Here is a 23,690-nt window from a genome sequence, read left to right on the forward strand (position 1 = left end):
GGCGTGAACCACCACTCCCGGCCGTAAACTTTTTATAACACCTGAACCAAACCCTTACTTGTAATTTATTTTTAAGTAGTTTGGTAGTGTTACATGTTTTTGTTATTATATTATTACATGTTTTATTGTTGTTAGTTTGGGTGAGAAAATCACTGAGGAAATCTCACTGAATTGGGAACCAGCAACTGTGGAAGACAGGACTGGTCTGGCACTGATCAGCTGAGTGAGCTTTGCTTCTCTGCTGACTTCATTTCCTCTGTCTGTACTTGACAGATTCATGAAGAACTACCGTTGACTGAGCCCCTGCTCTGTGCCAGGCAGCATTATTGCCAATCTTTGCAACAATATACACCTGGGCATTATTACACCCATCTTATAAATGAAGAAACTGAAGCTCAAAGGTTAAACAACTTACCCAAGATCTCATAGCTAATTAATGGTTAATACCAAAGTTCCAGACCATCTAGTGATCAAATCTGTGTGGTTTAATCCATCAATTTGTAATTCTCTGAATTACATACATTTTACTTTGGGAGTCTCTGCCATGACCCTATCTCTTCATTTTTCTAAAAATAGCTTTTTTATTGCTGAGAATTCTCCTAAAAACCTAAAATTGATTTTAACTGACCACATTTTATACAATTGTGCCTTGACAAATTTTTCTAAATTTGATTGGTTTTTAAATATTTTATCATAGATCTTAACAAAAGCTAACTACATGCAGTCTTTCAAACTGGATGTAGTCCATTCTTTTCCATTTATGTAATTGTTAATAAAATTATTGAAAGATAGTGTCCTCATACCTCTCAATGTTAAGATTCTCTTTAGGATCACATTTTACATTTTTTTTTTCCAATCCATATTGTGTAATTATTTTATCGGGTGTTTGTCAGGTTTCATATGAAGTCCCTCTGTCCATGAATTTCTCCTTGAAAGAGCATAATTTTAAAAGAAAAAGTACAGATCATAAGTTTTTCATCCTGCTTGCATTGGTATATCTTTTTTAAAAGGATATAGATTTATATAGTCTTGGTTTGTCTTTCAAACTTATGCTAGTTCATCTCTTTCAAAATATAATTCTGTTGTTCTCTTATATTTTCCTCATAGATGCTGGGTCCAACTATATAAAAATATATTCATGTTCAGAGGTTTCTTTTGTAATAGAAACTCTAAATGTTGTAAGGCTGAAGAAATCAGCAGTGACCAAAAAATAGCTGCCCTGTTTTAGCAAGATATACATTAATTTCCCCAGAGGTTAAAAATGTTTTAAAAATATAAATGAAGTAGTTAGTCCCCATAAAATCAGGAAAATAATAATAAACCATTTTAATTACTTCTAAAAATGCAGCCTTGAGCATTCTTCTCTTGTTATATCCAATGACTAAGCTTCTTCTGGGTGCTTATATCCCAGGCAAATCTTTTATGGTAGTTACAACTGTGCTTCATCTTATGCTTCTATACTTGGCATCCAAACATGGAATTTAGAAATTGACTTTGATATAATTTGATAGAAATTGGTATAATTTGACTTTTTTTTTTTTTTTTTTGTCTATGGGTTTGATATCTGGCTGTTATAAACCTCCATAAGTCAGTTCTGAAAGTTTACAAAGTAGGGAAGTTGGGATGGAAATGGAGTAAGGTAGAATATACTCACCTCTATTGTAAACTTGGGAGGTATATTTATTAGGGTTTATGGGTTCCAAACCAGAGAGTTAGGCTCAATGATAATACCTCCAGCTTTATATTCACCTGCAAAAATTATAAGATACAGTCTTTGATGATTATATGAATCAGCTGGTGCCAAATAAAAATTCATTAAAGAATATTAAAGGAAGGGCTTTGTTTAGACTTATTGAGTAATATTTTGCATATTACGATACCAAATCAGAGATTTTCTCTTTTTTTGTTTTTTTTCCTCCTCTTTTGAGATGGTGTCTTGCTCTGTTGCCAAGGCTAGAGTATAGTGGCTCGATCTGGGCTCACTGCAACCTCTGCCTCCCAAGTTTAAGTGATTCTCCTGCCTCAGCCTCCCGAGTAGCTGGGACTACAGGCACCTGCCACCACGCCCAGCAAATTTTTGTATTTTTAGTAGAGACGGGGTTTCGCCATATTGGCCAGGCTGGTCCTAAACTCCTGTCCTCAACTGATCCGTCCACCTCGACCTCCCAAAATGCTGGGATTACAGGCTTGAGCCACCATGCCCCGCCTAAAATCATAGATTTTCAAATAGTTGGGTTGACACAAAGGTTTTTAAAAATTTATGTATTAAAGTATATTACATAGCAATAAATGACTACCTCTCCTTCAAAGATATTAACATATTTCCAGGTAAGTTGATCTATCCCCAAATCTACCCTTTTGTCCGGAAAAAATAAACAAACAAACATTGTTATCAACTTAGTATGTATCCTCCAGACATCTGTTTGGTGTGTATATGTATACAGACATATCTTATTTTATTGCACTTTGCTTTATTGTGCTTGACAGATACCGTGTCTTACAAATTAAAGGTTTGTGGCAACTGTACACTGAGAAAATCTATCATACCCATTTTTCCAACAACATGTGCTCACTTTGTATCTCTGTGTCGCATTTTGGTAATTCTTGCAATATTTCAACAAATGCTTTTAGTATTATATCTGTTGTGGTAATCTGTGATTACTGATCTTCGATGTTACTATTGTAATTGTTTTGAAATGCCATGAACTGCACCCACGTAAGACGGTGAACTTAAGTGATCAGTGTTGAATGTGTTCTGACTGTTCCACAATTAGCAATTCCTCCATCTTCCTCCCTCTCCTCAGCCCTCTTTATTCCCTGAGACATAACAATGTTGAAATTAGGTCAATTAATAATCCTACAATGGCCTTTAGTGTTCAAGTGAAAGGAAGAGTCACATATCACTCACTTTAAATCAAAAGCTAGAAGTGATTGAGCTTAGTAAGAAAGACATAGTGGAGGCTGGCTTGCATTCAATAACCAATTTGTAAATGCAATGGAAAAATTATTGATGGGAATTAAAAATGCTACTCCAGTGAACGCATGTATGATGAGAAAGCAAAACAGCCTTATTGCTGATATGGAGAAAGTTTGAGTACTCTAGATAGAAGATTGAACCAGTCACAATGCTGCCTTAAGCCAAAACCTAATCCAAAGCAAGGGCCTAACTCTCTTCAATTCTGTGAAGGCTGACACAGTTGAGGAAACTACAGAAGAAAAGTTAGAAGCTAGCAGAGGTTGGTTCATGAGGTACAAGGAAAGCAGCCATCTCCATAACATAAAAGTGTAAAGTGAAGCAGCAAGTGCTGATGGAGAAGCTGCAGCAGGTCATCAAGAAGATCTAGCTAAGATCATCGATGAAGGTAGCTACAAGAAACAACAGATATTCAGTGTCGATGAAATCGCCCTCTAGTGGAAGAAGATGCCATCTAGGACTTTCATAGCTAGAGAGGAGAAGTCAATGCCTGGCTTCAAAACTTCAAATGAAAGATTGACCCTTATGTTAGGGGCAAATGCAACTAGTGACTTTTAAGTTAAAGCCAATGCTCATTGACCATTCTGAAGGTCCTAGGGGCCTTAAGAATTATGCTAAAGCAACTCTGCCTGTGCTGTAAAAATGTAACAACAAAGCTTGGATGTGATAGCATATCTATTTATAGCATGATTTACTGGATATTTTAAGCCCACTGATGAGACTTACTGCTCAGAAAAAGATTCCTTTCAAAACATTACTGCTCATTGACAATGCACATAGTCACCCAAGAGCTCTGATGGAGATATGCAAGGAGATTAACGTTGTTTTCATGCCCACTAACACAGCATTCATTCTACTGCCCAAGGATTAAGGAGTTAGACTTTCACATCTTCTTATTTAAGAAACACATTTTGTAAGGCAATCGTTGCCATAGTGATTCATCTGATAGATCTGGGCAAAGTAAACTGAAAACTTCTGGAAAGGATTCACTATTCTAGATGCCATTGAGAACATTTATGATTCATGGAAGGAGATCAAAATATCAACATTAACAAGAGTTTGGAAAACGTTGGTTCTAACCCTCATGGATGACTTTGAGGCATTCAAGACTTCAGTGAAGGAACTAACTGCAGATATGGTGAAAATAGCAAAAGAATTAGAATTAGCAGTGAAGCCTGAACATGTGTCTGAGTTACCGTAAATCTCATGATAGAATTTAATGAATGAGGAGTTGCTTCTCATGGATGAGCAAACAAGTAGTTTTTTCAGATGTAATCCACTCCTGGTGAAGATGCTATGGACATTGTTGAAATGACAACAAAGGATTTAGAATATTGCATTATTATAGTTAAGAGGATTGACTCCAATTTTGAAAGAACTTCCTCTGTAGGTAACATGCTATCAAACAGCATCACATGCCACAAAGAAATCTCATGAAAGGAAGAGCCAACTGGTACAGCAAACTTCATTGTTTTCCTATTTTAAGAAATTGCCACAACCATCCGAAGCTTCCAGTAGCCACCAACCTTATCAGTCAGCAGCCATCAACATGGAGGCAAGACCCTCCCCCAGCAAAAGAGATTAGAACTTGATGAAGCCTCAGATGATTATTAGTATTTTTCAGCCATAAAGTATTTTTTCCTTAAGGCAAGTACATTATTTTTTAGACATAATGCCATTGCATACTTAATAGACGACACTATAGTGTAAATGTAACTTTTATATGCACTGGAAAACCACAAAATTTGTGTGATTCACTTTATTTTGGTACTTGATTTATTGCTGTGGTCTGAAACCAAACCCAAAATATTTCTGAGGTTTGCCTGGATGGATGGATGGATGGATGGATGGACAGACAGATATATAGATGAGGTATGCCTGGATAGAGAAATGTATAGTGTTGTTTTTTGTGTATGTGTTTTGTAGAAATAGTGTCATACTGCTTATTACTGATCATCTTTCAATTAAGATTTTTTTAAGTTTCCCAGTTAACAACTCTGCTTATAGTTTCACATCACTATTTCTATCTCAGGAATAACTGTGAAGGAGATGACTTTTTTTCTTGGTCTCTGTTATTTTGCTCATTATCTCTCTCATCCATCTTCAGTTTTCAACCTCCGCCACCCCCCGTACACACTTAGTGTCTTTTCTGTCCTTCCTCACCCTACCAGTGAGACTCTAAACAAGATTCCTATATTTTGCTTTGAACTTGTCAATGTATTACTTACAAAATTGTATATTAATCCTTGGTACCAAGCATAAAATAAAAGGCTCTGTGCCAGTTAAAAGATTTTCTAGTACCAATAAGACAGTGGAGGAAATATTTTTGGGAGCATGGGTCTCTTCTCTGTCTTAAAATCTCACCCATTGGGTTCCTGCTCATTCTGCGAGGCCACAAAGCCAGCTCTTCCAAATAATATTTTGAAAGAAAAAACGTGCACATTTGTAACAGGACTTACATTTTATTATGGAACCACCTGTCAGAGTTCCAATTTGTAAACTGAAATTATGGGCTCCTCTGCTTAGCCAGGAGCAAGGCAGTGAACTCTTAAGAAGACTGTTCAACAATTACAAATGAAAAGGAGACAGATTATTTGCTCTGAGAAAATATAAAAGCATGTACTCCTGCTGCTGTTATGTGGCAGTGATGGTTGTGACACTGCTACCAAGCCTACTGGACCTAAAATCTCAAGAGATATTGCAGGATGGAAGAGGCCATCAAACCATAGCATGATCACAGCCCTGGGAAGGAACTGTTGGTCCCCTGCTCGAGGCATTCATCTCTGTTTGGGTCATTTTGGATAACAAGCATTAAACAAAATTTGACTGTCAGCGATATATTCCTTCTAGTTTTCAAAGTCATCATCCTGTTGCTGTTCTCTACCTTGAAGAATACGTACCTACTTATTAAGTACCAGGTACAATGCCAGCCATTTTGCATGCTTCATATTTAATAAATCTGTCAGATTTGATAAGGTAAAGATTAAAACACCCATCTTATGGGTGAGACCATTGAAGTTCAAGGTTGCCTAACGCAAAGTGGTTATTTCATCATTCAAACTGAGAGGGAGTTAACTCCAAAGTCTGTCTGCTTCACTGTACCTTGCAGCAGCTTTTCATGTCCTCTTATTCACTCAACCAATAGTGTACAAATTATTTTACAGACAGTCATGTATAATATTTTGGATTTTCATTTTTTGTGTCTTTTTTGGGAAAGTTTAAAAAATAAGCTTCATAACTAGGCATACTATGCAAATGTACCTTGCCACTTTGGGAATTCTGCCAGCCAAAACCCATTTAAATGCTTGTTGATAGAAATTTTCTTTTCACCAAAAGCACCTGCTATCTAACATAATGACCAATAGCAAGAAGCCACTCAAATAATCAAGGCTGTTCACTGACTAAACTTGTTTCTCTATTCCCAAATTCTTAAATTAATGCAAGTGCTGAGTTTTTTTGAGGGGTTACACAAAGTAGTAACTATATATTTAACAATGCCCCACAGAGATTTTTGGAAGGGCAATTAGAATTTTTTCTCTCTGGGTATCCAGTTGTCTGACAGTTCTTTTATATAATGCACTACTGTGGTTTGGCCTTTCAGAATTTTTTTATTGTTACAAAATTAGTTATTACTACTGCAAATTATTTCCTGTTAAGATATTTACACCACGTGTAATTTCTGTATACATTTTGTATTATACTTATTGAAAACACAGCTCGTCTAAAATGACCTACTTTTGTGTTTGTAGTATTAATTAATATACTTGCTGTATATTGATGCTTGAATTCATGAAAGCAACATTTATTGTAGAAAATAAGATTGATTTTTCTGGTCTTTCATTTCTTGCCTCAATTCTAAGAATTTTGCTTTGAGAAGATAATGCTATTTTTAAGTCTAGCAAAATATCTTAAGGTTATTAGATATATTCATGCTTAGCAAACTATTCAGAAATTTATTTGAAAATCAAATCAACTAATTCTTTTGAATTTTGAGTAAAGAATAACATGTATGCATGTTCACAAGGTGAGATACCCCTGTTATTTAATGTGATTTATATTGTTCACATAGCGAAGCTGTTTGTGAGTTTTAGGGGTTATATTTTAGCATGGGGGGAGATATGAAGACTTCAAGACCTTGTGCATGTGCTTTTTTTAAATCCACCAACACTATCCCACAGGTATTTGTGAAATAGTTTAGGGATAGCATTCAGTATGCACTGGTGGCTCATATTTTAAAAATGCAGGCAAGATCTCATTTGTAAATTTCTTGGATTGAAAGTGAGGGACTAACGGCTAAGTTGGCTGGACTTCCTGGGTCAATAGGGACTTCCCTAAGGGAACTTTCCCCCAAGCCAAATTGAGTCATAGCTGCAAGCTAAGGAATTGAAACCTCAACCAATCAAAGGCGAGTTTAAGCTCTAGCCACAGCGATGTTTTTAACCAATCAGGCCCGCCAACCCACAAGCGGATAGAAAATAAGCTAATTCTATAGGACAGAAAAAGGAAAAGGGGAGGGGTCATAAGGGGATATAAGCATAAGACACCCAAGCCGGAAACGGCAATCTTTCCGGGACCCCTTTCACCGTGTGGAAGCTTTACTTTCACTTTTGCATTAATAAATCTTGCCGCCGCACACTCTTTGGGTCTGCCCCTTTCTCTAATCGAGCTGTAACACTCGCCTCTGTGGTTGGTCCACGGCTTCATTCCCTGAAGCCTGTGAGACCACGAACCCTTTGATGGAGAAAAGACCTTCAATCGGCAGAAGACTTCTCTGCTCAAAAGTATCTTCAGAGTAGTGTTCTTAGCTGCTCAGACTGTTTAATGATTCAAATTTTAGAGAACAAAACCTCATGAAGCCACTGGTGATATTATTAAGCCTATCATCACCTTTATAATCAGTCTTTTTGCATGTTTGTTTTATACCCACCTGAATACTAACCAATTTTCACTTATTTATTTAATTTCCCCCAAAGAATGCTGTCCTACTGTCTTGTGGCATTTTCACAATAGCATAATTCTCCAGGCTTAGAAATGTAAGTTAGTAATAACGTTTTTATTTTGTTTTACAGAGCATCCGGGCATCGGGCCTTATCCTGTTGGAAACGATCCTTTTTGGGTCTCTGCTCCTATACTTTCCAGTAAGTAACATAATTATGTTTTTAAAGTAGACATTTATGTTATGTTGCATACTGTAAAACTACTGTTTGCACGCACACACACGCAAACACACCCTGGTGTTACCAGGAAGTGCAGGAGTTCCTGGCTCTTGTCTTACTTGAGAGAAAGAATTTGGCCAAAAGACAATTAGTAAAGTAAGCAAATGTTTATTGAAGGAAGTTGTTGATGAAAAGAGTCAAACTCTAAAATATTTGAAGAGATTTAATCTGAGCCAAATATGAGAGACCACGGCCCCTGATACAGCCCTCGGGAGGTTCTGAGAGCATGTGCTCAAGGTGGTTGGGGTGCAGCTTGGTTTTATACATTTTAGGGAGGCATGAGACTTCAATCAGATTCATTTGAGAAATATGTTGGTTTGGTCCAGAAAGGCAGGACAATTTGAAGTTTGGGGGACTTCCAGACTATAGGTAAATTAAAACACTTTCTGGTTGACAATTGATTGAATTTGTCTAAAGACCTGGGATCAATAGAAAGGAAAAGTTCAGGTTAAGATAAAAGACTGTGGAGACCAAGGTTCTTTTGAAGTCTCATAGTGGCTGCCCTTAGAGACGATAGATGACAAATGTCTCCTATTCAGACCGTTAAAAGGTGCTAGACACTCAGTTAATATCTTCAGGATTGGGAGGGTCAGGAAGAAAAACATCTAGCTATGTTAATAGAGATTCTTTACAGATGCAGATTTTCCCTCACAATGGACAGTTTTGCAGGGCCCTTTGAAAATATGGCACAGAAACATGTTTTGGGGTAAAAGTATTTTGATTTTCTTCTTTGTCACATAATGTTACGCCAGAGTCAGATTGGAAAGTAAGACATGAGATATAGGGTTAAATAAAAGCTGATAAGAATTTATGGTTTGTAGGGCATGACTCCCAAGACTCCTTAGATAGGAATTTGCGCAAGATAAAAAAAAAAAAAATCAGAGCTTGGTCTTCAACGTACACATCAAGAGAAGAGTGGGTTGATCTGGGTGGAAAGTAGTAGCAGAGAACAGTACATTCGGAAAGATGGGGCAAAGTGGGCTCCTTGAAAGAGGATGAGCCAGCAGCTCCAAGAGTTCTACATTGCTCTTTTTATGTCAGACCCTTTAAGTTCCTGTCTGTGTCTCAAGTCTCTGCCTTTGTCTCTGATTAGTTTCCCACTTCTGCCTCGAGTCCCCACCCAGTTGCCACCCCGGGTTTGTAGGATTCTCCCTTGCTGTCTGTTGATGTTCATGTGCGGCCTAGCATTAGATACGAATTCTACCTAATGGCAGCATTGCTCCTTACCACCATCCCAGGAAGGTCATGTCGTGGCTAAATCTGTACTTATTGCACCTGCGTATCTCTTAGGAATTTCTCCTTTGCCCTCTTTCCCTCTTCTCAGCATGTAGCTAGCTACATTCTGACAGGTTAACTACAGAATGAGTGATCATTGGGCATCTTAAGGGGTGTTTGGGGGCATTCCTTTCTACATAGGTATTTCCCCTCTCTCTGCTCATACCTAGCATGCAACCTCTGGGGTGTGAAATTTTTTGGACTTCCCTTTTTCAGGGGCTCCCCGCTCCTGCTCATGTCTGGCTATCTGCCTACTCTAATGCAAGTGCTTTACAGATATTTAAATCCCAGTTTTTACCATTTGAGTGACCTTAGACAAGTTACTTAACATTCCTAAACCCTGTTTTTTTTCTCTTATAAAATTGAGCTAATTATACTTTTCTTTGCAAATTTGTGAGGAAGGTTAAATGCTTAAATGTGACTACATATGAAAGGCAAATGTATGCATATGTATACAGTTGTATTGGTATGTATGCGTAATATGTACAAATAAGTATTGCTTTCCTTCTTCCTTCCCTTCTACCTGAATCAGAATCATGAGACATACCAATTAATGTCAGAAAAATTGAAATTGTTACATAGTAAAATAAGCATGATGAAATAAATGTATGTATGGTGCTAGTGGCTTAGATAATCATAGTGGACTCTAGTGTACCAGTAACATGTCTGAAACCAGAAGATAAGTACTGACTTGACAAATTCAACTCAGCCAACTTATGTTCAGTGGTGATTGTGTGCCAAGCACTATGCTAATTTCTGGGAATACTCTATGAGCAAGACAACTTGATTTCTCCTTTCAAGAAGCTTACAGTGTAGAGGAAGAGATGAGTTAATGCAAACAATGGTAATACAATGTGACAAACACTAAGAAAGCAGTAAAGACAGGATGCTGTGGAGGCACTTAGGAGAGATATCTAATCAAGTTTAGGGAATAAAATATCCCTTGGCAGAGACCTGAAAGGTGAGTAGGTGTAAGAGAAGGAAAGGTAGGACTGCCGGGACACTAGATTCTTTTTGGTTTTTGTCTTACCTCACTCCCTGCTCCATCTCAGCCTGCTTTGTTGATTCTTCATCTTAACTCCCACTTCTTCATACTTGAATGCCTCAGGACTGAGTTCTTGTAGCTTTTCTTAATGTACATTCTCACTTGGTGATCTCATCTAGCCGCAAAGTTGAAGTACTATTTATATGCCAAAGACTGCCGAATTTATATCTCCAGCCCAAACCTTTCTCCTGAGCTCCCAGCTCATATTCAGCTGCTTAGGCAACCACTCCATTTGCACATCCAACAGAATTCCCTATCATGTTCTCTACTGAAGCACTGATCTCTCCCTCAGATTCAGCCTTCCAGTGTCCACTGATGGCAGCTGTATCCTTCTAGTTACTCAGGCCAAAAGCCTAGGAGTCATTATTGATACCACTCTTTCTCTCACATTAGAAAACCTTTAAAGATACAGCAAGAATCGACCAGGTGCAGTGGCTCACGCCTGTAATTCCAGCACTTTGGGAGGCCGAGGTGGGTGGATCACAAGGTCAGGAGATTGAGACCATCCTGGCTAACATGGTGAAACTCCATCTCTACTAAAAATACAAAAAACTAGCCAGGCGCATTGGCGGGCGCCTATAGTCCCAGCTACTTGGGTGGCTGAGGCAGGAGAATGGCATGAACCTGGGAGGCGGAGGTTGTAGTGAGCTGAGATGGCACCACTGCATTCCAGCCTGGGCGACAGAGTGAGACTCTATCTCAAAAACAAAAACAAAAACAAAAACAAAACAAAACAAAACACAAAAAAGATGCAGCAAGAATCTAATGAGCCCCTCCCACATTCACGGTTACCACCTGGTCTAAACTGTGATCCACCCCTTCTGGATTTTCACCATGTGCTCTTACTAGCCTCTCTTCTTCCGTGCTGGCCCCTAGAATCTTATCTATTTTCAAAATGTCAGCGAGTTTTAACATGAAAATTAGACTGACCATGTCACTCCTGTTCTCAAAACTCCCCAAGGATTCCCCATTTTACTTAGAGTAAAAGCCAAAATCCTTCCTGTGACCTCTAAGGCTTAACGTAATTTGGACACTGCCCCCTCTATAACATTTTCTAATCCTTTTCCTGCACTCAATGTTTAGATCGAGTGTTTTTTATTCTGGTCTCGAATAAATTTTTCTATTTATTCTTAAAATGGAGATATATTTACATATAATCAGTGCTATGATCTGACTGTGTCCTCCAAAATTTATGTGTTAGAAATTTAATCTCCAATGCAATGGTGTTGGGAAGTGGGGTATTTTGGGAGGTATTTAGAGCCCTCATGAATGGGTTAATGCCCTTACATGTAAAAGGGCTTGGTGGAGGGAGTTTGGCCCTTTTTGTTCTTCTTCCTTCCACACAGCAAGAAGGCTCTCACCAGAAACCAGATGCTGACACTTTGATCTTGCATTTTTCAGCCTCCAACACTGTGAGAAATAAGTTTCTATTCTTTATAAATTACACAGTCTCAGGTATTTTGTTATAGCAGCACAAACAGACTGAGATAATCAGTATTAATTTTTTCATAAAGTCATCCCTATTAAGTTTTCTAATTTTCTAGCATAGAGTTATGCATAGTAATTAGTAACAGAAGCAATGCAGCAGTATAAAGACCGAATGTTTATTATTGGTACACTTCTTGTATAAATGGGGTGTGTCATGCATCTTAACATTTAATCTTTCCCACAGAACCCTGGGGCAGGTATTTAACCAGAGTCGTCAGATCACCTATTAAATAATGAAATATCTGAAATGACCTCAGTAACCTGATGAGAAACTTTAATTATCTGAATATCTGTGGCTACTATTATCTTTTTTTCTGAACCTCTGCTATTTTAAAATCAATTTTCCACCCAGTAGCCAGAGGGATTTAAAAATGTCAAATCCAGTCTGTCACCTCTTTGATGTCTTCTTTTGACATGTTAGGTATACTGTGGTTTTTACCCACCTCCCCAGCCTCATGTTATATTACCTTTCTTCTCACTTTCTGCTCTCTAACTACCCTGACCTTATTTCAGTTCTCAAATAAAACATGATCTCTTTCATGATAGACATAATAATGGTCTCCAACAATGTCCACAATCCTAATCCCTGGAACCTGTTTGAATATGTTAGCTTACATGGAAAAATGGACTTTACTGATATGATTACGTTAAAGACTGAGATGGGGAACTTATCCTGGATTGTTTGGTTGTGACCATGGATCGTAAGTGAAAAGAGAGAAGCAGAAGAGAGAGAACCAAATAGATGACATGGTGAAAAAGATTGGCTGGCATTGCGAACTTTGAAGATAGATGAGGGAGGTTGCAAGCCCAAGAATGCAGGCTGCCTCTAGAGACTGGAAAAGGCAAGTAAATAAGTTCTTCCCTAGACCCTCTACAAGGAAGGCAGCTCTGCCAACACCTTGATTTTAGTTCCTAAGACTCATTTTGGGCATAGGACATCCAGAACCGTTAAATACTAAGTCCATGTTGTTTAAAGCCACTAAGTTTATGACACTATGTTATAGTGGCTATAGGAAACTAATATACCTCTTGCCATAGGACCTCTTCACCTACTTTTTTTTGGTTTTGAAGAATTTTCCTCTTTTCCTTTTCCTCACCGCTACCCTACTGTCCTTTAGGCTAATTAGCATATAATCACCTTCTAGATTTGTACATAAGTATCACTTTTTCAGGAATGCTTTCCTTGACCCCTAATCTGAGTCAGATTCCTGGCAATAACTTCTCATGGAATCCTGCCCTTTTTGACAACACCTATTTCAGTTTGTAATTACACATTGAAAAGTCTGATTATTTGATAATATCATTCTTTTGCACAGATATTAAATTCTGTGAGAGTAGGGCACGTTTCTGTCTTGCTCAGCACTGCATCTGCAGCAATTAGGCCAGTGCCTGTCACTGTAGTAGAAGCACAGTAAATAGGCATGGAATGAGTGAATAAGTTATACTTAGGTGAACTTAGAAATGTATCCCAAGCTAGTGCCTACTGTCCTGTTGAAGCACCCTCCAAAGACTCTGCTTTTTTTGTGGAAGACTGAGAATGAGGGCCCTTATTTATGTTTATTTAGCACCTGCAGTTAGGCAATACAAACACTTTCTCGTGTTATTTTTGGGACTTAGCAGAAGTTCAGTTCATTTTGACTTCTAATATTCATACTTATTCAAAACAAGTGGTTGTATTAATGAGCACAGTCCTATAATCTGTAGAAGAATTGTAAAGCTTCTTAAATAGAAATACTCTAGAAAAGTATGACATTTGAAAGAATAGCAAGTGTCAGGTTACTAAATGTTAAAAGTAGTCACAAGGGAACCTTTCCTTGACTGAGATTCAATTTTGAAAGATATCTGATTGACCTGTACTTATGGTGATAACAGATACAGAGAACTGACACATTAAAAGAAAAAGATTGTACTTCATGATAATTCTAATATGCTTGTAAGGAAAAAAACAAAAAGGGAGGCTTACCAAACAAATTCTACCCAACAGAAACATTAGGATACCTCATACTATTGACTTCATGCTTAACTAGCTATTTTATCTTTCAGAACATAAATTCTTTTTGTAACGGCTCGAGATAATAACTCTGTACCTTGGTTTTCATTTAGGGCTTATGCTCTGAAGATAGAAAGGACCATGTTATTTAATAAAGATTTGGGTGTAGCATAAGATACCAGGGGAAAAGGAGATTAAAGGCAAAGAATAACCTGTTGTTGGACTGGACACATTGGCTTCATTTGGCTTTGTGGAAACAAATTTATAACTTTTGCCCAGAATTTTTCTATAAGGAAGACCCATATTAAGTGGTTAAGACGACTAAGTAAACCAAATATAGCCAAAAAATCTAATAAAGTTGGTGGTATAAATGTACCAATATCTTTTTGGTTAAATACCTTACATACATTCTGTGTTCCTGGTGTGGACTATACTAGAATTTTTCATGAAAGTTCTACTGGGAGGTTACAATTTTTTAAAAAGCATACTTGCATAAAATAGAATTGTTTTTAGGGCTAGCTAACTCTATGGAAGTAGGCTTTGTGGATATTCACTGTTCTACTGAGTTATGCAATGAGCCTTTTCTTCTTTATATGCTGCATATTGTTGTTCAGATTTGCAAGAATTAAGGTTATTTTTGCCTTTTCTAAGCAATCTTAGACTACAGACGATTTCATAACAATGCTTATATTGGAAAGTCCAAATTAGAGATTATCATCATTGTGCAGATGAGGACAAACCAAAATCTGACTAAATTTAGCATTGTTATATTGGGTAGCAGAGAGCCGAAGCATTCAAGCATTTTCTTACAGATTCTCAAAAGAGACGCATGATTTGAAGTCCATACATTTGTGAACAGTGATCACTGTTCATAATCACCTAGCAACTTTTGTATAATTTATAAAAGAAAGAAAAGAGAATTTTAAGAAAAAACTAAAGTTTATTTTTTGTTAAATTACATTTAAAAAGACATTTATGGATTCATAAAGCACATTCTTTGTAATTTAAAATCTAGAAGTTTGTTCTGCCTTGACTAAACCATCGGTTTCATTTAATAAGGGTTTTTTTTTCTTTCCCCTCTAACCTTGGTTACTTTATTTGGTTGGTAGATATGTCTTCCTGTAAAGGACTCCAATGCATATGTAAATAATACTCATGTTTAGGTTTTTCCTCCCTACCCCAGTCTTATAAGAAGAATCGCCAAGTATTAGAACTAGAAGGGTCACCATTTACAACTCAGTCTTTCTCCAAAAGAGAGACAGAGAGAGATTATGATTCAGATTCATCCACCTTTTTTTTCAGCTAGGTAATGAGAAAGCCAAGAATTAAATCCATTCTCTTACCTTCTGGTCTGCTGTTCTTTTCACTGCATGGCAGTACTTCTCACAAAGGATATAAATGTGATATTCAAATGACATCAAACGGGAGGCTGGGAAGGCCCATGTTGTACCCCTTCACCAGTCACCCTTCCTCATTAGGAAACAAAAGGCACAGAGGATGACTGAAACCAGGAATCAATTCATAATGGCTCAGAGTTTGCTTCTAAGACCCAATGTAAATTCCTGAGGAACTTGGATGGACCATGTTATTGAGCCATCTGAAGTTTCTGATATTCAGCCATCTTACCTATAAAAAAGGCAATTTTATGTTCCAGACTAACATCAGGTTGGTTTTAGTGGCATAGAACCTATGTCAGTTAAGAGATTGTTTTCTTCAATGATCAGCCCAAAACCTACAACTAAAACTTAAGACGTTTTTTAACTACAATTTTTTCCAATGTAGAAAAAACCCATCCAGAGCATAGCTATTGCCCAGAAGCAGAAGGAAAACAAGAGAATGTGATCTCATGTTACAGCTTAAAGGAAGGGAGGTAAAGGAGGGAGTTGAAAGTAGAGAGGAAGAATGAAACAATGAGAATATAGCTAAAGCAGCCAAGTTTTAATCCATTACTATGATTGTTTATTTTCATTGCTAAAATTACTTTAGATTTGGCCAGTGAGAACCCCTTTAGGCTGGCTCCTGTATCCTTTTGATATGACCCCGTCGTTCTTTGAGCACTTTCCTATGTTCTAGTGCAACAGAACATTCCAAACTAGTTTTATACTTCACTCCCCCAACCCTGCAATCCGTCTTTTCTCCAGAGAGCCCTGGTTCTTTTTAGAGCAAAATGGTAGCATTTCATTTCTGTGACAGATTGACTTCCATGACTGACAACAGAAGGTTCCCCAAGCTTTACAAGTAGACTATGGTTTTTAAACTGATCCATAGAATCCATCTCATTTGGTGTCCTTTAGAACCATTTGGATTGATACAAGAGAAAAAGAAAACAATGAAATTGGAAAGAAAGTTAAATACTTATGAACATAACATTACTATCAGGGACACAATAGTATGGGGATAGCCATTTTATGCCAACATAGCTCAGAAACTATGGGAATAGTAGACTCTTAATCCCCAAACTATTGGAGGATTTCAGGAATACTGGCTCATATAGAGGGCAAAAGACATCAGAGATCTGGACTTTACAGGAAGCTTGAAGAATGGGATGCCAAGACACTTTGTTCTCTTCTATAGTGTAGGTTAGAGAACTAGAAGAAATAGCCATAGATGCCCAGAAGTTCTATGTAGTTCCATTTATCCACTTGGCTTGTCTCCTCTTCTGTACTCAACCCATCAGAGAGAAGTCTGATCATTGGTGGGAGTGGCTGTCAACATGTAAAGGCATGGAGGCTGCCCACTGTGCATATTCTAGGATATATGGTTAAGAGCCTTACTCCAATCAGTGATGTATGAGGAATTAACCAATAATATTCCTTTTGTTGAAAGAATTTTAATAAACTTGGCCTTAAGAAATTAAGAGCTGAAATCTTGGTTTCAGTTTGTCAGTGAAAAGCAACAGGTTATCATCTTTGCTGCAGTAAACACCAATTAGAGAGTGTCTCTTGAAAATACCTTGTTGCGTTAGTGAAATATAATAGTCTCTAATTATTTACAAAGTAGAACAAAATTGAAGAACACAATGAAAGAGGTAAAAGATCAACTAAAGTCATTATCATTCCAGAAATATATATATACACACACATATACACACATACACACATATATACATGTATATATAATCATACACACATATATACATGTATATATACACATATATCATGATTGAAATAAAATGATAAAGTGATATATAAAATGATTGAAATAAAAATGATATATACATGTATATATGTGTATATATGTGTGTATGTGTGTATATATGTATATGTACATATGTGTGTACATATACATGTATATACACATGTATATATATGTGTATATATATACACAGAGAAGAAAGAAATGGATGGATGGTGGATTAATCTATGAGATTTTATGAAAGATACTAATTGTAATCTTTATTAGTTTAACAAAACCCAGATATAACTGATTTTTAGATTAATATGTTTTACAATAAGCATTATTGGTTCTGAAAGATCTTTCTAAAGTTAAAAAAATTGTAATTTAGAAGGTTGGGCTAATTATTTTTTATTTAGCTATATGTTTCAACTTTAGACAGTATCACTTGACTCCAGCTATGACAGCTAAGAAATTGAACTCAAATACAGTTCTTTTCGTCCTTTCTTTGTATCTAGTGGCTGAATATTATTGGGTCTTAAAGATAGCCTGATTTCTCTCTCCTGTAGATGACCTTATGTTTCTTTCCAGATTCTAATAATAAAAGTCATTTTTTAGTCAGGCTGGAGTGCAGTGGTGCAATCTTGGCTCACTGCAACCTCCACGTCCCGAGTTCCAGTGATTCTCCTGCCTCACCCTCCCAAGAAGCTGGGATTACAGGCACTGGCCACCTCGCCCAGCTAGTTTTTGTATTTTTTAATAGAGATGACATTTCACCATGTTGGCCAGGCTGGTCTCGAACACCTGACCCTCAATTGATCCACCCCCCCTTGGCCTCTCATAGTGCTGGGATTATAGGTATGAGCCACCACGCCCGGCCTGAATTTATTGTTCTTTATAATTTTATTTCAATCATGATATTCCCTTTAAATACATAGATTTAAGACCCCTTTTATTTCTAGATTTATCTTTAATTTTCTTCTGTTATTTTCTCCTCTTCTTCATGGTACATAAGTTATGGGTACATCACATTTATCTCTAATCTTTCTAGTCATTTGTATAGCTTTGTCCTTTTACATTTTATTTTATGTGGTTTCCTCAAGTCTTTATTCTATGACCTTTACAGCAATTTCAGTTATGTTTATCCTGCATGAGTTGATTCTGATATATCTGTGACCTCTCCAATGTTTTTGTTTTATTTTCATTTTTCTCCTCTACATCCCTGCTTTCTTGGAGCCGTTTTATCTCTTTGTTTTTCTTATCTCTTCTTTACTCTCTAGTATCTTTTCCTTTGAGTTGATTTGTTAGAAGGAACATGTTTTTTATAATTTCTTTGAGGCCATGAGAATTACCTACTTGAACCTTTATCTGTTTTGTTTGATAATGTCCCTTTTGTTAACATTCCTTATCTGCCCCCTTCCCACCAATATTTAAACAAAGAGTCTGCCCTGGTGGTTCTCTGATTTTTATTCATTTTTATTATAACCATTCTTTTTCATTATGGTAAAATATACATAACATAAAACTTACCACTGTGACTAGTTTAAATGTACAATTCAGTGGCTTTAAATACATTCACAGTGTTGTGCAGCCATCGCTATTATCTATTTCCAAAACTTTTTCATCATCCCAAACTACAACTCTGTATTCATTAAACGATAACTTCCCATTCCCTCTTCCCCCAGCCTTTGAACTTCTGTTATACTTTGTTTCTATGATATTTTGCCTTTTCCAGGCCCCTCACATGAGCGGAATCACACAACATTTATTCTTTTCTCCCTGGCTTGTTTCATTTGCCATAATGTTTTCAAGCTTTATCTATCTTGTAGCATGTATCCGAAGTTCATTCCTTTATGTGGCTTAATGATACTTTATTATAGATATATACCACATTTTGTTGCTTCATCCATCGCTAGACACTTAGGCTGTTTTCACCTTTGGGCTGTTGTGAATAATGCTTGTTGTATTTCTCTGTATAGATAGAGTGGCCATGAACTCTACCCCAGCCCTGATGGGGCTTTTGGGATTGTCATGGATGTTGACCATGTGCCTTTCAGGAGATACTCTTTTATCCTGGTGGACAGCCTGCTGCCTGAGTGTCCAGCCTGTGACCAGGTGTCCCTTTCATCAGTTATTAATACTGGAAGACACCTTCGTGGCTCTTCCCTAAGTTTATTTCTGCCAAGATAGCCACTCTCCAGAAGAACCTCCATTGGGAGAAAATTGGGCTGAAGTGTGTCAGTCAGTCAGACACATAGGAGACAACACAACAAAATAAATAACAGAAGCAGTTTATTACTTACAGGTTCATGAGTGATGAGGGGTACCAGGAAGAGCTGAGGGAAAGGTCACAGGGATAATGAGCTCAACCAGCAGGTGGGGAGCCAGACAGAGACAGACCTATGGACTGAGACCTTTACTGGGGTACAGAGTGTCATCCAAGCAGATTTCCTGCTGGGAGTTCCAGTTGGTGAGTTTAAAGCAAGCAGGCATGTATTCCGCAGTGTCACGGTGTGGCCACTGCACGCCAAGCTGCAGTTTCTGCATTTATGTGGATTGTGGGGGTCAGTGAGATGAGTAAAATAGAGTCGAGTATATGTTCCAAGAAGATGATCGTCAGGACGTGATGTATAAACCATATATCTGGATTGACTACCTTAAGGTACTAGGAGAGGGCAGGGAGCTAGAAATTGTGTCAAGGATAACCGGGCCCTGTTCCATGTATGAGAAAGTTAAACCTATATTCAAAATGCGTGCTGAGGCAACATCAAATTATAGGAATTTACTGCATGCTGCTATGAACATTAGTGTACAAGTATCTGTTTGAATCCCTGATTTCAATTTTTTGGGTCTATGCCTAGAAGTGGAATTGCTGCATCATATGGTAAATCTATGTTTAACTTTTTGAGAAATCGCCAAACTCTTTTCCAAAGTGGCTGCACCATTTTCCATCCCACCAGCAATGCAGAGTGTTTCAACTTCTCCATATCCACACCAAGACTTGTTATTTTCCATTTTATATTTTTATAGTAGCCATCCATATGAGTGTGAATTGGTAGCTCATTGTGGTTTTGATTTGCTATTTTTGATTTTTGAATGAGGCAGGTTTTTAGGGTGTCTGTTTTATACATAGTCATGTAGAGAACTGGGCGGAGGGGAACAGATTGAGGCTACTCCATCATTTTGAAATCACATGGAGCCTCAGATTTTCAGGCTGTGTTATAATCTGGTGCTTTGACTTCCTGCTCGACCATACCTTAGCTCTGGCTATCTTCTTTACCTAGTGTACCACACAGGTACTTAAACAAAGATGACATGTCTCTAAATCTCCCACCAATCTGGGATGATGCTTTTTCTACCAGAAAATTCCCTAGTTCTGCTTTGGCCTTCCATGCTCTAAAATTCTATTCTTTTTTTTTTTTTTTTTTTTTTTTTTTTAAAGAGACAGGGTCTCTCTTGCCCAGGCTGGGGTGCAGTGGCATGATCATAGCTCCCTGCACCCTCAGACTTCTGGGCTTAAGTGATCCTCCCACCTCAGACTATTAAGTAGCTGGCTCTATAGGTGTATGCCACCACACCTGGCTACTTTCTAAATTTTTTTAAAGATGGGGTATTGCTATATTGGCCAGGCTGGTCTTGATCCCCTGGCCTTATGTAATCCTCTCACCTTGGCCTCCCAAAAAACTGAGATTACAGGCATGAACCACTGTGCCTGGCTTAAAATTCAGTTCTCTAATGAACAGATTGTGGTTTCAGGCCTGGAACAAGGCTTCCTGCTGAACTCTGAAGCAGGCATGTAAGAATTCTCTGTCTCCTTTCCTTTTGGTACAGCTATAACTCAGTTCTTGGGTCTTTTCTCTTTTCCCTTATGATCTCATCCATTCTCATAGCTTAATATACTCTGCATGCCAACACCACCCAAATTTATATATCCAGCTCAAATCTCTTTTTTGAATTCCAGACTTGTATGTACATATATCTATTCAAAATCTCTACATGGAGTCTGATAGACATTGCAGTTAATTCATCTGAAACTTAACTTCTAATCCCACCACCACCACCAAACCTGCTCTTCCAGCAAGTTCCCTAATTCCAGCTAACAATTCATTTTTTTCTGTTTCTCAGGACAAAATCTTGGAGTCATCTTGACTTCCTTCTGTCTCTCATGTCACATATCTAACTCATCAAGAAGTCCTCTTGGTTCAACTTTCAAAACATATCAATAACCTAACCATTTCATATTACTTTCACTGTTATCACTCCTGCCTGAGTCACCGTCATTGAGTATTAGGTTATCAACACAACCCTTTAACTAGTCTCCCCATTCTTCATTCTTGGCCTGTTATAGTCTATTTACAACACAGCAGCAATAAATCCTTTTTTAAACTTAGGTAGTGTTACCCCTACTCAAAACCCTGCAGTAGCTCCCTATTTCATTCAGAGTGAAACCTAGAGACCTAAAAGATCTGCATGATCTGCTCCTGTAACACTATCTCTTCACCCTGCTCACCTTTTCTAGTAACACTGGGCTCTTCATTGTTCTCAAACAGACCAGGCACACTCCCACCTCAAAGCGCTAGCACTGACTATTGCTTTCATCTGGAACTTGCTTCATCCCCTTCTTCATGTCTTTGCTAAAATACATTCTTCTTGATGAAGCTCACCCCGACTACCCTGCTTTAAATTGCAGCCTGCCCCACTCCTCACAGTACTTCTGATCTCTCATCCTGCTCTTTTTGCATAGAATTGACCACTTTTTACATGCTGTGTTACTTTATTATCTTTATTTCTTACACATACTTTTTTATTTTTTTTTTTTTTTTTTTTTTTTTTTTTTTCTGTTCTCCTCACCTCACCCGAGAATTTAAATTCTCAAGGCAAAAATTTAAATCCACTGCTGTTTTTCAGCACCTGGAACAGTGCCTGATACATACTCGATGCTTAAAAAATATTTGTTAAATAGTGAACATTTTTCAGACATTTCTTCATCGATTAATTTATGGAGTATGGCTCTTCCCTTGTATTATTAATAACAAATTCTTGTACCTTTTAAAATTTCTTTTTGATGTTTTAAGTTATAATCAGATTTTTTTAATTGTAAATCTTTCAAGACCAGGACCACGTCTGCTGCATCTATTTCCATCACAGCACTTAAAAAGTTTGTTGAATTTCAATATAATTTTAACTAAAGCAATTATACACATGCACCACACAGAATATAAATGTATGGCTCGGCATCTCTGTTTTTATCTTTGTGTTTCTCTTGCGAAATCTTTATCTCTAATTTCCCTATGGGCTCATAGAAAAGACCGATAATAAAGAGACTGGAATTCTAACCTGTAATGTTCTATGTAATCTGGCTGCTGTTCTCCCACCTAAAGCCCTACCTCTGTGCTCCGTTCCCTCTGCCACAGCAATTCTGATCTGTTTGCTCACCCTTGAACATGCCTGGCACACACGCCCTGCAGCCTTGGCATTGTCTGCTTCCTCTTCCTAGAGCACTCTTAGCCCACGTATCTCCATGGCTCACATTCTCATCTTCTTTAAAGCTTTGCTCAAATGTCACTTCTCATTGAAAGGAAGTTAAGGAACTCATTATTTTGGAATAAGCAAGGAAAGGTTAACTCAAAACTTGTAACATTAAAATGAGAATAAACCACCACCATTGCAGAGAATTTCCAGTCGGACCAAATGGAAACAGATTCAGTGGTGATGTGAAGGCAGAAATGACAAAATTTGGCAGTTGACTAAGAACATCATCAATGATCCTGAGATTGCCTTCATGGGAATAAATGAAGAGATGCTGGCTCTAGCATGATAGAAAACTTGACAGTGAGACAGTTTGAGTCGAAAGATAAGAAATTTTGTCTCTGCAGTAATGTCATAGCTGGAATGTTTTAGCTGTGTAGAAAGAAAATTCTGAAATGGGTAAAGTATCAGTTCATTTCTAATTCTCTTTCTATAGTTAATATTTTTGCTCATGGGCAGAACATGGCAGGGGCTCTTTCTGTCTCTTCCAGTAGTTACTGTTTCTTCCTTGAATACAAAAATGCTTCTCAGATTTTCCCATGTAGGTCCAGGACACATAAGTAATTATTCATTGCTAGAGTCTGATAAGCAATTTTTCAGTTAATTAAAAGACTGACAAACCTATACTTTAGATATTATGTATTATATGTAAATGCAATTTTAGAGAATTTTAACAGTCTCTGGGAAACGTTCTCAGAATTGTCAGACATCTATATTAGCAGACGACTAATACTGTGATGTCCATGTTTATCTCTGTGGTCTTATAGGTAAACAATCTGACATAAGAAGGTATGAAATACCCAGCGATGTTTGAAATATAATTAAGAAAACAGCTATAGACAGAAAAAAAAATAGTTGTTAGAGTTCAGCAATGTGTCCTGAGAGATAGTTTATCTTCAAAGATATTGGAAAAAATTGTAAAAGCTTAAAAGTACATTGAAAATGGTTTCAAGTATTTTTTTAAATGACAAGTAGATGACATTTTGACAAGGTGTAAATCATACTTTAAGTGTCGAGGGCTACATAATGTCTCTAAAGAGTCACAGTTCAATAAAGCAG

At 37.4% G+C, this 23,690-nt stretch overlaps 1 protein-coding gene across 1 annotated transcript in view; it reads left to right on the forward strand.

Moving 5' to 3' along the window:
• GPR158 (G protein-coupled receptor 158) overlaps positions 1–23,690 on the forward strand; it is a 431,923-nt gene that overhangs the window by 285,361 nt on the left and 122,872 nt on the right. Inside the window, exon 5 of the mRNA XM_050804852.1 lies at positions 8,044–8,112. Within this exon, the coding sequence (XP_050660809.1) occupies positions 8,044–8,112 (69 nt within the window). The remainder of the gene's footprint in view (positions 1–8,043; positions 8,113–23,690) is intronic.

The sequence above is a fragment of the Macaca thibetana genome, chromosome 9, assembly GCF_024542745.1.
Source record: "Macaca thibetana thibetana isolate TM-01 chromosome 9, ASM2454274v1, whole genome shotgun sequence".
Classification (NCBI taxonomy): Eukaryota; Metazoa; Chordata; class Mammalia; order Primates; family Cercopithecidae; genus Macaca; species Macaca thibetana.